The sequence below is a fragment of the Anabas testudineus genome, chromosome 3 (assembly GCF_900324465.2).
Source record: "Anabas testudineus chromosome 3, fAnaTes1.2, whole genome shotgun sequence".
In the NCBI taxonomy this organism is placed as follows: Eukaryota; Metazoa; Chordata; class Actinopteri; order Anabantiformes; family Anabantidae; genus Anabas; species Anabas testudineus.
Window position 1 is genome coordinate 172,000 of NC_046612.1, and position 13,905 is coordinate 185,904.

The 13,905-nt window shown below is 46.1% G+C and overlaps 3 protein-coding genes across 3 annotated transcripts; 1 reads left to right on the top strand and 2 right to left on the bottom strand.

The window, feature by feature from the left end:
* On the top strand, positions 1-1,721 carry agrp (agouti related neuropeptide). Its single transcript, XM_026378747.1, has 3 exons — positions 1-203; positions 1,306-1,403; positions 1,488-1,721. The coding sequence occupies exons 1-3, from the start codon at positions 65-67 to the stop codon at positions 1,677-1,679; spliced, it is 429 nt and encodes a 142-aa protein (XP_026234532.1). The 5' UTR covers positions 1-64; the 3' UTR covers positions 1,680-1,721.
* Positions 1,722-3,612: 1,891 nt separating this feature from the next.
* LOC113173928 (chymotrypsin A-like) lies at positions 3,613-6,165 on the bottom strand. The gene is made up of 7 exons (XM_026377518.1): positions 6,075-6,165; positions 5,343-5,446; positions 5,186-5,265; positions 4,574-4,652; positions 4,319-4,499; positions 3,907-4,040; positions 3,613-3,816 (listed from the first exon to the last, which is right to left on the bottom strand). Exons 1-7 carry the CDS (start codon positions 6,124-6,126, stop codon positions 3,655-3,657), a joined length of 792 nt encoding a protein of 263 aa, XP_026233303.1. The 5' UTR covers positions 6,127-6,165; the 3' UTR covers positions 3,613-3,654.
* A 3,408-nt stretch (positions 6,166-9,573) lies between these two features.
* On the bottom strand, positions 9,574-12,568 carry LOC113173943 (chymotrypsin B-like). The gene is made up of 7 exons (XM_026377542.1): positions 12,430-12,568; positions 11,783-11,886; positions 11,602-11,681; positions 11,149-11,230; positions 10,889-11,069; positions 9,966-10,099; positions 9,574-9,828 (listed from the first exon to the last, which is right to left on the bottom strand). The coding sequence occupies exons 1-7, from the start codon at positions 12,479-12,481 to the stop codon at positions 9,667-9,669; spliced, it is 795 nt and encodes a 264-aa protein (XP_026233327.1). The 5' UTR covers positions 12,482-12,568; the 3' UTR covers positions 9,574-9,666.
* Between the last annotated feature and the right edge of the window lie 1,337 nt (positions 12,569-13,905).

The window sequence follows — 13,905 nt, forward strand, 5'->3', positions numbered from 1 at the left end:
AGAAGCTGAGGATCGTGGGAGTTCAGGTTCTTCTTCTTCTTCTCATCTCTCTGACAGCTGCAGGATGTTTGGCTCTGCGCTGCTCTGCTGTTGGTCCTTCAGTCTACTGCATCTCTCCTCTTCTCTGGTTCATGGAAACATCCAGCTGGATGATGGTCCAGCTGCAGGCCATCGCACCGACACCTCCTACCTGTCTGACATAGGTCAGTGACACCTGTCCAGTCCTGGACTTTTTTGGTCTGCTGTCTGCTCTGTGTGTGTGTGTGTGTGTGTGTGTGTGTGTGTGTGTGTGTGTGTGTGTGTGTTAAATATCAATCAGTGAAACCTGATTGGTTTAATAATAATTATTATAATAATTATTAAATAATAATTTAATTGTACAAGACAGTGGTGAGACCAGCTCTGCTCTATGGGTTAGAGACAGTAGCAGTGAGAAAGAGACAAGAGGCTGAGATGGAGGTAGCAGAGATGAAGATGTTGAGGTTCTCCTTAGGAGTGACCAGGTTAGACAGAATAAGGAACGAGTACATCAGAGGGACGGCTCATGTTGTCTGTGTTAGCAACAAAGTCAGAGAGGCCAGACTGAGATGGTTTGGACATGTTCAGAGGAGGGATAGTGATTATATTGGTAGAAGGATGTTGGAGATGGAGCTGCCAGGCAGGAGGACAAGAGGACGACCAAAGAGGAGCTACATGGATGTGTTCACAGAGGACAGGAGGTTGGCTAATGTTAGGGTAGAAGATGCCCATGACAGAGTTAGGTGCAAAAGGATGATTTGCTGTGCCGTCCCCTGATGGGAAAAGCCGAAAGAGAAGAAGAAGATTAAATAATAATTTAATTGGTTCCATTTAGTTCAAGTTCTTCACAGATTGACACAAGATGATGATGAGACAGGAGGATAAAAAAACACAAATACAGTAAACGCAAGTCTAATCAGGTTCCAGGTAAATACATTAAACTAACAGGTGGAGCTGTGAGAAAACTCTGGCCGGGAAATATACTGAAGGAAAATAACTGAATTCAGTTTGGAATTAACTGTGGATTCGTCACAGTGACAAAAGTAGGTGTATTACTGTATTATTACTTCTTAGTCAGGATAAGGTACTGTACTAGTTAAATTACTGTATTATTGCGCCCCATCATATCAACCTGCCTCAAAATTAGCCTATTTATTAATTAGAGTCCTTCTACCTGTCTCTGGGAACAGATTGAGGATTATGTGTTTTCCACAATGAACAGCTCAAACTTCTTCTTCAGCCTTTGTCCAGTTCCATCTGGTCACTTTCTGTGCGTGTGTCCTGCAGAAAGAAGCCACGCCCCCGACCCCGTGCACGACCCCGGCCTCCTACCTGTGGACTCAGTGGAGGAACACTTCCTGATGGACGCAGGCTCATATGACGAGGTGGCTCACTCGAAGTTTCTTCCCCCAGACGACGCGGTGAGCCGTGGCTGCACTAAATGAAATCTTGTCCTTTCTGTTCTCCAGGACTCGTCGGCGGCCTTGCAGCTGCAGGGCCGGGCCATGCGTTCTCCCCGCCGATGTATCCCTCACCAGCAGTCGTGTCTGGGCTTCCCGCTGCCCTGCTGCGACCCCTGCGACACCTGCTACTGCCGCTTCTTCAACGCCATCTGCTACTGCCGTCGAGTCGGCCACGCCTGCCCCCCCAGGCGCACCTGAGCGCACCTGATCATAAACACGTTGGCGCCCTTTCCATGACGAGTTGTACGAACTGTGTTTGTGTAATAAAATCTACTTGATGACGAATCATTCGTCAGGCTCCTCTGTTCTCTCCTCTCTCCTGTCCTCCTCTCCTCTCTCCTCCCTCTTTTCTTCTCTTCTCCTTTCCTCTTCTCTCTCTCTCCTCCTCCTGTCTCTCCTCGTCCTCCGCTCTCCTCCTCTCGTCTTCCTCTTTCCTTTCTCTCCTGCTCCCTCCTCTCTTTTCCTAAGCGAAGCGGCGAGAAGCTAAGAGGCGAAGGAGAGAGGAGAAGGGAGAAAGGAGAGGAGAAGGGAGCGGAGAGAGGAAGAGGAGAGAAGGAAGAGGAGAAGACGAAGGAGGAGCGGAGAGAGGAGAAGCGAAGAGAAGGAAGAGGAGAGGAGAGAAGAGGAGAAGGAAGAGAGGAGAGGATAAGAGAAGAGAGGGGGGAGCGAAGCGATAGGGAGGGACGGGAGAGACAGAGAATGGAGAAGATAAGCGGACGGAGGGGAGAGGGGAGCAGATATACGGGAAGATAGGAGATATGGAAGGCGTGAGAGAGAGACGAGGAGACTTAGAAGATGAGAAGAGAGACGGTCAGAGAGGAGATGGAAGAGGAGAGCAGAGCGAATGGACTGCCGCTCATAGGCTAATTGGAGAGGAGCAGATAGAAGGACGACGAGACGAGCTAAGAAAGCTGGTAGGCGAGGATCCTTTCTCTTCTCTCCTCTTCCTCTTCTCCTCTCCTCTTTCTCATTTTTCTATTTCTCCTAGATTCTCCTTTTCCTCTTCTCTACTTTTACTCTTCGCCTCTCCTCTTTCTCAGTTTCTATTCTCCCTCGCTCTCTCCTGTCCGCGATTAGACGTTCCTCTTCTCTACAGCTCCGAGGCTTCTCCTCTTCTCTTGTCCCTGTTGTACTATATTATACTTTCCTCTTTGAGCTTCCCCTTCATGGTCCTTAATATCCTGTCTCCTTTTCTCCTCTCCTCTCTCCTCCCTCTTTTCTTCTCTTCTCCTTTCCTCTTCTCTCCTCTCCTCTTCTCCTCTCCTCTTCTCCTCTCTCCTGTCCTCTCTTCTCCTTTCCTCTTCTCTCCTCTCCTCTCCTCCTCTCCTCTTCTCCTTTTCTCTTCTCCTTTCCTCCTCTCCTCTCTCCTCCCTCTTTTCTTCTCTTCTCCTTTCCTCTTCTCTCCTCTCCTCTTCTCCTCTCCTCTTCTCCTTTTCTCTTCTCCTCTCTCCTGTCCTCTCTTCTCCTTTCCTCTTTCTCTTCTCTCCTCCTCTCCTCTCCTCTCGTCTCCTCTCCGCTCCTTTTCTCTCCTCTCTTCTCCTTTCTCTTCTCCTTTCCTCTTCTCTCCTCTCCTCTTCTCCTCTCCTTTTCTCTTCTCCTCTCTCCTGTCCTCTCTTCTCCTTTCCTCTCCTCTCCTCTTCTCCTCTCCTCTTCTCCTTTTCTCTTCTCCTCTCTCCTGTCCTCTCTTCTCCTTTCCTCTTCTCTCCTCTCCTCCTTTTCTCTTCTCCTCTCTCCTCTCCTCTCTTCTCCTTTCCTCTTCTTTTCTCTCCTCTCTCCTCCTCTCCTCTCGTCTCCTCTCCGCTCCTTTTCTCTCCTCTCTTCTCCTTTCTCTTCTCCTTTCCTCTTCTCTCCTCTCCTCTTCTCCTCTCCTCTTCTCCTTTTCTCTTCTCCTCTCTCCTGTCCTCTCTTCTCCTTTCCTCTTCTCCTTTCCTCTTCTCCTCTCCTCTTCTCCTTTTCTCTTCTCCTCTCTCCTGTCCTCTCCTCTCCCCTCCTCTCTCCTCTCCTCTTCTGTCCTCTCCTCTCCTCCTCTCCTCTCCTCTCCTCTCCTCTCCTCTCCTCTCCTCTCCCCTCCCCTCCTCTCTCCTCTCCTGCTCTCCTCTCCTCATGTGAACAAAGGACAACAACCGGTCTGTTCCAGAGTTTGTGTTTTATTAATGATCAGGTCTGATGTGGCTCAGTTGGCAGCAATGGTCTTGTCCATCCAGGCCCGGAGCTCGGTGACGCGGGCATAGACACCGGGCATCGTGGGAGTACAGGTTCCACTGCCCCAGGACACAATGCCGACCAGAGTCCAGGCTCCGTCCTTCTGACAGACCAGAGGTCCACCAGAGTCGCCCTAAAAGCACAACGACAAACAAATGAACAACCCAGTATGAAGAGTTAACAGTCGACACTCGTCCTTCTCCTTTCTCTTCGTAGCACCCACCATGCAGGAGGAGGCTCCAGCAGCTCCGGCACAGATCATCAGGTTGGTGATCTTGCTGCCCCAATAACTGCGGCACTGCTCGTTGGTCAGTAGGGGGAGGGCGGCCTGCTGCAGCAGGGCGGGGGTGTCAGGGGCTGCAGCACACAAACAGATTCACACTGACATACTGCTGTTGCTGCATATTTAATCTTCTTAGCAGTGTCTGAGTCAAAGACTTTATCCAAAGATATTTTCCCACTTTCATTAGATTTTATTTTCATAGTAATTTATCTTTAGGTCAAACTATCCAACAATTTATAATCAAATGTTTCAGCAAACAGCGTACGCTCTCGCCATCTGCCAACGTCAAAAACACTGAACCCGAACAGGGGTTAGGGTCTAAGACTGGTCAGCTCAGTGCAGGTGGTCTCACCGTTGTACCGGGTCAGGCCCCAGCCGGAGGTCACACACTTCATTCCTCCAGGGAAGTTGTCTCCGGTCTCGGCCACGCACACGGGGGAAACGCGGATGTTCAACTTAGCAGGGGTGGCCAGCTTGATGAGCAGGATGTCGTTGTTGATGGTGAAGCCGTTGTAGTTGGGATGTTTGATCACCTGACAGGAAATGGTATTGTAAGGATCAGAGAACACACAGAAAGACACAGAGGCTGAGGCTGTTCGTCACCCACCTTTCCGACACCGATGACCTGGATGTCCTCAGCATTGGAGGAACGATCATGTTCTCCAACAATCACACGGTGGGATGTCCTACACAAACAAGGACAGAAAATCATCTGTCATTTAAAAATGCCAAAGTCCTTCTCATTTTATGTAAAGCTTTGCCTGAGTTTAAAATATCATTATCATAACTTACAGGACTAACAGTGAGTTTCCAGGATTGTTAAGAGCTTTGTTTTATCACACTTCAGCACTTAAACTATGTTTGAATGATAAAAATAATCATTTCCCCTTTTCCTTTTATCATTTCCATCAATAGACAGTTTATTAGAATGTCCATTTAAATATGATTTTATTTTAATGGTAGTATCTGTTTAATGATTTCTCTTTTGACAGTCTGGATGTATCTGAATTAGGAAAGTGGCAAAATAAATCTATGGTATTTAACTTTCATCCTGCATGTTTTCTCCTCAGATGTGGAATTTCTTAATTCTTAATTCACATTAATTTAATCACAGCACACATCAAGGAGCAAATAAAAAAAATTGTTTTAGAAATGAAAAATGTCAAATGAGTAAGTGTCCGTTCTGCGACACGTAGAAGTGAAGAAACTAAAAGATTACTTGACGTTGCAGTGAGCAGCAGTCACCACCCAGTTCTCACTGATGAGAGAGCCGCCGCAGAAGTGGAAACCAGTGTTATCCTGAAACAGCAACAGCAGTTAGACCCTGTTCAGTACAACACTCATCTGTGTGTGTGTGTGTGTGTGTCTAAGTCTACCTGCAGCGACACCTGCCAGGGCCAGGAGTGAGGCACCGCCTCCTCACCGTTCACGATACGAGAGTAACCAGTGATGACAGGAGGGATGGCAGGAACGCCGCAGCCTGGACAATGAAGAGGAGAAGAGGAACTGAACAAAGGGGTCCAACACGTCCAATCAGAATAGGACAGTTTAGAAAAATCTGAATTTCAGTTTGAATGCAGAAATTCACACATGACGTTGTTCGTCCAAACTGATCCAGATCCAGACCTGGTTCAGACCTGATTTGTCCACTGACCCCACAGATCTACTCTGTCACATCTCATGCGAACGTGTTGCTGTAACATCCAGTTTCCTCACAAGTATCAGCTGTAAATATCAAATGTCTCTGGTCACTTGTGACAACATTTAAAATGCCTCCTGAGCCCTGATCAGTTGTCTAGATCTGAATCTGGAACTGGCAAGGCGCAAGCTGCACATCACATGGCTTCACGCTGCTCGTTGGTCTGGGACCAGCACAAGGAAAAGCACAGTGATCTAAACCTGGTGTCGTGGGACTGAAAAAGCCTAAAGAGTAAAGAGATCAGTCTGTCCACGCAGTAATAATAAGTGAAGTCACAACTCAGTGCTCGTATACCTCACTAAGCCCCCTGACCCTGACTCCCCCTGACCCTGACTCCCCCTGACACTGACTCCCCCTGACTCTGACTCCCCCTGAGCCCTGACTCTGACTCTGAAAGAGTTTGTCTCACCATAGGCAACGCTGGCGAAGGCGAGGCAGGAGAGGATCCACAGAAAGGCCATGGCTCAATCATACTGGATCCCTCTGAGCCAGAAGCTTTTATATAGGAGGGACGTGCTACGTGAGCCAGAGGGGACATCTTATCAGAGGCTGGTGTGTGGACAGGTGGAGCTGACAGAGAGGTTTACACATGAGGTGACAGGGGTTTGAAGGTCACTGTTTTCTTTTAGGACATCTTACTCCTTCAAATATCTTCTGTCCCAAAACGATTCTTCTGAGATACAATGATAAAACCGTTTGTTCTGTTGTTGTTCTCGCTGCTTACCGTCTGCAGGATTTGATAAACCACAGACGTCCTGTTTGAAGATTTCAGTCATTTGCTCCAGAAGGGCGGACAGTGCAGGGTTTCTGAAATTAAACCACAAATATGTTCCTATTCTTCCCACAGACATGGAAACATGGAAACATAAAACGTTTGATTCTCCTCAGTTGTTGAAGGGGACCTCAGCTGTGGTCTTGTGTTTTATTAACGATCATTATTGGTGGCAGTGGTCATTTGTGTTTTCTGCTGTGACTGTGAACCGTGTGTGTTGAAGGTCATTTGGTTGAAATGTGCGTGTTTCCCAGCAGCAGGGTGATAACATCAGTGATTCAAACTAGATCAGCCTCTTCAATGAGGTGGAATCTTTCAGATTGGATATTTTTACATTTATGTATTTTTCTCGCTCTCAGTGAACTACATCAATAAACCACTGACTTTTATCCACATGTGCATTTGTTACCAGCTCATTTGTGACAATTAACTAAACAGAACACGTGCCAATACACATCACCATGAATGACTGACAGATCGAGATAATGTTGTTCTGAGGACTGAAGGACACAATCATGTGATATTGCTGAAAAGGTCAGAGGTCACAGCCATCAGTCACAGCTCTAGCAGCAGCAGTAGCTTCCTGATTGCATTGTGTTTGATGTGTCATGATTTTATTCGTCTTCTAGTTGTTCTGTAATTTAGTTTTTCAGCCACTGATCCCTCAGGTATAGCTCTGGGCAGAGAGCGCCCCCTCCTGTCTGTCCTCAGTACTGTGTGGAGCTGTTCAGTAGTTGATTCAAATTCTGATGTGGGACTGATAGGCCAGGCGGGGGGACTCAGGGGTCAGGGGTGATAGCTCAGTAGAGGTGGAGCTGCTTAAATGTTCTATAATTTTATGTTTCTACAAAATTCTCTTTTCTTTCATTTCTAGTAATCTCTAACGTTCTGTCAGAACATCAGGCAGTGACTCAGACGTTTCTGATTGGAAAACAGAGACTTTCCATTTTTCCTCATGCTGACGTGACTGTGAGGTCTTCTGGGAAACTTGGCAGCTGAGTCGTCACCATGTTCCCTTCAGCAGTTAATGATTGGTCAGCGAGAACTTCAGGTACTATAATAATAACAACACCATGGGTGGAGGGAATAGAGCTGAAAACTATGATGGCCGACCGCCTGATCATGTCAGTGTGTCTGAGCCTGCAGGGTTAATCAGGTAAATCAGTGTTTACCAACCAAAAAGTGGTTGGTTGGATGTTTAGATACCTGAGCTGTTTTTCTTTCACACACTGACACGTCTACATTTACATTCTGAGCCTTTGTGACCCATCAGACCTGATGAAGCTTTCCAGAGTGTAGGTGAATCTTCAGGAACTCAAAGCAGGTCCAGCTGCCACTTGACTTTTTAAGACAGCTACTTGTTACCTTTGCATTACTCTCACAAAGCCCAATAAACTAAGATTTGGTCTAATATGAAGAAGAACTGCTCAGTAAAAAAAACCCAGTTACCAGAAGATTCAAATATTGGATGAGACATTTCTACTGCTGTTCACGATGTAGTGCTCTGAATTAATTTGCCAGAACAGGATCCAAAGAGGCGCAGACACCACAGGGAAGATTTAAGAAGTTTATTAAAACACTCCCAGAAGGGGATGGGAAGGGAAGAAGAAGGGATGGGGCTTTGCAGGAAACAATGATGTGGAGCGGCCGGGCAGCTGGTCCTGACCGTTGTCCAGAGCCCGAGACGTCTGACACTGAAACTGCTGACAGGTGAGTGAGTGAATGAAGACGGGGTGGGGGGGTGTTCTGGAGCATGGGGAGTGAGTGTCAACAACCTGCGTCTGAGGAGGAGAGCAGGCAACATAAAACCAGTCCACAGTCCAAAAGTCCTTTAATCCACATCAAATACAGATCAACAGAAAAATAATGAGAGAACAGTCAGTTGGGATAGGAACACTGTCAAGCTGCTGTGAGGAGAAGAGAAAAACAATCAGGTTAAATGGAGGCTGGGAGAGGGGTTTCACATCAGGCTTATCCGAGGGTGACAGCTGAGGAACTGTGAATAAAGGCACCAGCCAGAGGTGGAGACAGCCAGCCGGTTGATCAAGTAATTTAGATGACTTCGTAGAAAAGAAATGTTCAACCCCCTTAAAATAACTCACCTAAACCATCAGTGGTGAAGTAATACAGTGAGTTCAATGGAAATCACACCCAACAACCCCACACTCAGTGGGGTTGTTAATTTTACACAATTATCCTCTGTAAGGTCTTAAACCTTAGATGATGACTTCTGTTGTGATTTGGCACTTTACAAATAAAATTGAATTGTAAACATGTGTATCTGGTAGGTCCAAGTACTGGTGCATTTGTAACCTGGTCAGAAACTAGACCATGAAGACAAAGAACACGCACAAAAGAAATATACATGTAAACTGGTGTAACAGCCTGTTCACTGCTCCCTGTTTCAGCAGCAAACTTATCATCATATTGTGTCATGACTACATTTAAAGATGATCACTACTATTTTCTATTGTTCCACTTGTAGGAGCTTAGAGTGAACTATGTAGAGGGTTTAAACAGTCAACATTCAGACACAACACGCTACACGTATGCAGTGCACTATGGAGTAAATGCAGCGTGGTTTTGGAGACAGCCACAGACCGGACCAGGGGCCGTCATACTGCCGATGCACTTCAAATGCAGCTCTGCAGAAGAGTTTTCTCCATGCAGGAAGTGAAACAGCATGATGTCCACATGAGCTGACATTTCCTGTATTTTCCTTTTTGTGTAAGTCTGGCTTTTAGTGAAACCTGCAGCCAGACGTGTTTCACTTTACCAAGTTAGTATACGTGTTACTCTGCTGTCGTGTATTTACCATGTGAGATTAATCCAATACTTCATGTTGTGTTTGATGCCTCCTTCACACAAATGTGTGATGAACTTCAATACTGACTGAGTTCAAAGGTCACAGCTGTCAGTCACAGCTCTAGCAGCAGCAGCAGCTTCCTAATTGCGTTGTGTTTGATGTGTCATGATTTTATTTGTGTTCTAGTTGTTCTGTAATTTAGTTTTTCAGTGAATGATCCCTCAGGTCAAGCTCTGGGCAGAGGGCGCCCCCTTCTGTCTGTCCTCAGTACTGTATGGAGCTGTTCAGTAGTTGATTCAAATTCAGCCAGAAAGACAAGAATTCACTCAGTGATGTGAAATGTTTTTTATTGCCATTGTCCACATTCTGATGTGGGACTGGGTGGGGTCAGGGGTCAGGGGTGACAGCTCAGTCTCTGAGTGTCTAGTTGGCAGCAAGGATCTGGTCGACCCAGCTGCGTAGCTCGGTGACACGGGCATAGACGGCAGGAGTGGAGGTGGAGCAACTGCTGCTTCCCCAGGACACGATACCAACCAGAGTCCAGACACTGTTGTTCTGACAGACCAGAGGACCGCCAGAGTCGCCCTGAGGACACCACAGGTAAATATTATTTTTAGTTTTTAAGTTGTTCTAAGATAAAATCCAGAATTTCTGACTAACAGAAAAAAACCTATAAATGAATCGGATTAAGACAGGCGAGACAGGTGTAACTAAGGCCTTACCATGCAGGAAGTGGCTCCGGCTCCTCCAGCACATATCATCACATCAGAAATGTTGCTGCCCCAGTAGTTCTTACACTGCTGGTTGGACAGCAATGGCAGGGCTGCCTGTTGCAGCTTGTTGGGAGTACTGGGAGCTGTTGGAGACATTCAGGACTCAATAATTCCTCTTTACTTTTCAAAATAAAAGACATTAACTGACATTGATGTTAACTGTAGAGTTGGAGACACGTTCCATTAATGGAAACAGGAAAAACCTCAGAAATCGTTTCTGCAGAAGCTTTGAGAGTCACTGAGGTCATATTTTGAGAAGTTGGTTGAACTTTGTGTCTCCTCTCTCTTGTAGTTGTGTTTCCTGCTCTCTGTCTCCCTCTCTCTGTTCTCCTCTGCAGGTATCCTCCTTCTTGGAGCTGTGCATCTCCAGAGTCCAGTTACTGGCCCTACCAACCTGTCCAGTGTTTCTGCTGCTTGTTGTTGTTTTTTGTTGTCTGCTGTTGTTTTCTCTCACCCCAACTGGTCGAGGCAGATGGCCGCCCACCCTGAGCCTGGTTTCTTCCTCTAAAGGGAGTTTTTCCTCTCCACTGTCTCCTGGTGCTGCTCAGCGGGGTTGTTGGGTTTTCTCTATCATTCTTTATACAAATTTACTTTGTCAGGTCTTAAACCTTAAACACTGTAAAGTGCCTTGAGATGACTTCTGTTGTGATTTGTTGCTTTATAAATAAACTGACTGAATTAATTTAGAAACAGAACCTGTCACAAATGGACCTATTGCAGATTAGATTTGATCCTGCTCTGCAGAGCTGGATTTTCTGGCATACTGAATCATTAACAACAACAAAAAAAGTAACTGACTTATCCTCAGTTTAAATTTACAGGTTCACTGCTGACACTAAAGAAAACTGATATTTGGAGCTGAGAGGTCTCACCGTTGTAGCGAAGCAGACCCCAACCGGAGGTGACGCAGGTCATGCCAGCGGGGTAGTTGTCAGAGGACCCGGCAAGGCAGACTGGGGACACGTTGGTGCCCAGGGTGGCGGGGGTGGCCAGCTTGATAAGGGTGATGTCATTGTTGATGGTGCTGGGGTTCCACCCGGGGTGGGTGAACACCTGGGGGTGGAGGAGAATGGTAGTTAGTGGGGGAGAAGGATGCTCTCTGAAAGCTGACTGGCTGATGGAAGTTTCTCACCTTGGCAGGCTTCAGCACCTGGATGTTCTCACTGGAGCCAGCACCCTTATCGTGTTCCCCTGCAACCACACGGTGGTAGGTCCTGACAGGAAACAGGAAACCCAAATCACACAACCATGATATAGCTCTGATGAGTGGTGGATAAAGTACTCATTTACTACTGTAATACCTCAGGGTGGAAATACCCTGTTACAAGTAAAAGTCATTTACAACTAAATGTGGGAAAACAGTGCACAGACTGAAAACTTGGAATAAAGTCATTGTTCGTCACTTTTATGTCTGAGCCTTTGAAATCCACTAACAGCTTAACTGTAGAGATCATTCATATTCAGCACTACTACACAAAAAGGCTCCTTCAGTTTGTGTTATTGTGCTTTGGCCTTAGTTTAGTTTAAAATCAATAGCGCTGTGTCATGTATGATGAGATGTCACATCGTGTTGTGATCTACTCACATGACGTTGCAATGAGCGGCAGTCACCACCCAGTTCTCATTGATCAGAGATCCTCCACAGAAGTGGAAACCATTGGATTGCTGCAAGAGAAACATATTGAATCAGTCCCTGAAAAACAAGAACAAGAACAAGAAGATGAGGACTGTGGTCCTGTGTGGTTGGTGGAGGTCAGCTGACTCACCTGCAGAGACACCTGCCAGGGCCAGGAGTGAGGCACCGCCTCCTCACCATTGACGATACGGGCATAGCCGCTCACACGAGGAGGGATAGCGGGTACGCCGCAGCCTGAGAGGATGACAGGTCATTACTTTATAGGACCATTCTGCTGTTTTACAGACTGCTCCTTTATCTTCGTGTCACTTTTCATTTGAGAGAAAACAAACAAGTGACGTCACCATGATTGATGTGCCATAATAAGACAAACATCTGACAGTTACATCAATTATCAGGTAACCACCTGAGCCATCAGCAGGGAGCGCTGTTTTGTTTCTGTCCACGTGTTCAAATCTGGATAAGTCCACAATGAGCTCAGTCTTCAGTTTGTTTTTAGTGAACTGTGACCAATAATTTGCGTTTTAACAGATTCTCTTGTCAGGCCGTCCTCAGACAGATGATCACCTCAACACAACTTCAACCACAAATTGTCTGTGTCACTGTGTGAAACACACAAGTTTAGATTTTGAGACTGATCCAAGATCCAAACAGACGAACTGTTCGTCACTGGTCCACCCAGACTCCGTGGTAACTTTGACACAATATACCAATAATACCAGTAAGTCATCACTACTTTGGTGACAGACTACATGTCAGTGTGACTCTGTGTCTCACCGTAGGCGACGCTGATGAAGGCGAGGCAGGAGACGACCCAGAGGAAGGCCATGGTGATGATGATGATGATGTGTTGAAGGTCTGAGCTGCTGTTTTATCCCTGAACTGTGCTGGGCCTTAGCCAATCAGAGCAGCTTGTGGTTTGTCCTGCTCAGCTGTCAGCTGCTTATCAGAGCTGAGGCGACATTGCCGTTCTCACGAGTCCCACGCCCCGACCTTCTGCTCTCTGGTTGGCTGAATCATCACCATGCTGATGACATCAGCAACAGTTAATAAAAGATGCCGGATGGATGTGATGTGTTTGAGACAACAAGATACTAAAGAACATTTTCCTGTTCACTCTGAGCAACCTTTCTGATCATCCTCATGTAGTGTTTCACTACATGACCAGGAATTCATAAGAAACTGTTTAGTCAACAGTTCAGTCGACTTGGTGAAATACACCAAGACCAAGAAGAGTTACCGGGTTTTACAGGTACATTTATTTCATGAATACTGCACAGCTGGATCATGTTCTACTTTCTGTTTGTGAGGATTTAATCTTAGTTACTTCTCTGTGTGTAAGATATCAGATCAAGTAACATGATTGACATTCCAGTATTTTCCACAGTTTAAGGTGCAGTTGCTCAGGTGTCATGTGGAAAACCAGTTCTCACCTGGATAATTAATTCATTTATCAACTGAGGGTTTTACTGACTTTTGTCAACCTTGACGACCTGAAAACAAACTATAAAAACACAAATGGGTCATGTTCTCATTAAATCATGTCTGTGAATCATGTCCCTGGACAAAGGGTCAGTTTCCTCCCTGCTAACGAGCAGAATGTGACTGTGGATATGACACACAGTTATAAGCCTGTCGCTGCGTACAGTCTGCAAACGAAAAAACATTCCTAATGTTTGAATGTTAAAATGAAAAATGAGTGAACTGTAACAACGCCTCAGTTTGACACGTTCACAGCACAAAGCTCAGTTTCAGCTTTTACTGATGTTAAGAGAATCAGTCAGAAACAGCACTGAAAGGGAAAAGCGGCTCAGTTAGACGCAGAAAGTCAAGAACATGAAGATGATTCAGCTCCAGCTGAGAAAAACAATTGATCAGGTCACAAAATTATTTAAACTGAACTGAAATCAAACCAAACTCTATATATATGTTCTATTTCCTGAACACAGATGAACCTGAACTCACAGGAGCCACGAGTGACATTCACTGACTTCTTTAACACCTCTGATACACTTCACTAAACCCTCCAGCTTTTGCATTTGATGCATCAGAGATCAAAGTTTCCAAACACGTGACAAGTGTAAGCATCCACTTTCAAACTGGTCCCAGCTCCGACTTCGAGGCCGCTCTGACTATTCTAAGATAGAAGGTCAGAAATGTCAGACGTACAGCCAGTAGAGACTCCACCACCCCCACCTCCACCACCCACCTGTCTCACAGCTGACGACTTTGCCTCCTTTTTTACCAACAAGA

Bases quoted from the DNA above. Each gene is read 5' to 3' on its own strand.
- agrp (XM_026378747.1), top strand. From the start codon at position 65: ATGTTTGGCTCTGCGCTGCTCTGCTGTTGGTCCTTCAGTCTACTGCAT. The intron at 204-1,305 runs GTCAGTGACACC...TGTGTCCTGCAG, and splicing joins CTCCTACCTGTCTGACATAG to AAAGAAGCCACGCCCCCGAC. The intron at 1,404-1,487 runs GTGGCTCACTCG...TCTGTTCTCCAG, and splicing joins ACGCAGGCTCATATGACGAG to GACTCGTCGGCGGCCTTGCA.
- LOC113173928 (XM_026377518.1), bottom strand. From the start codon at position 6,126: ATGGCCTTTCTGTGGATCCTCTCCTGCCTCGCCTTCGCCAGCGTTGCC. The intron at 4,653-5,185 runs GTAATCTTTTAG...TTGTTTGTGTAG, and splicing joins GCTGCTCACTGCAACGTCAA to GACATCCCACCGTGTGATTG. The intron at 4,041-4,318 runs GTGAGACCACCT...TGTGTGCTGCAG, and splicing joins GGGCCTGACCCGGTACAACG to CCCCTGACACCCCCGCCCTG.
- LOC113173943 (XM_026377542.1), bottom strand. From the start codon at position 12,481: ATGGCCTTCCTCTGGGTCGTCTCCTGCCTCGCCTTCATCAGCGTCGCC. The intron at 11,231-11,601 runs GTGAGTAGATCA...GTTTCCTGTCAG, and splicing joins GCCGCTCATTGCAACGTCAT to GACCTACCACCGTGTGGTTG. The intron at 11,070-11,148 runs GTGAGAAACTTC...CTCCACCCCCAG, and splicing joins AGGTGCTGAAGCCTGCCAAG to GTGTTCACCCACCCCGGGTG.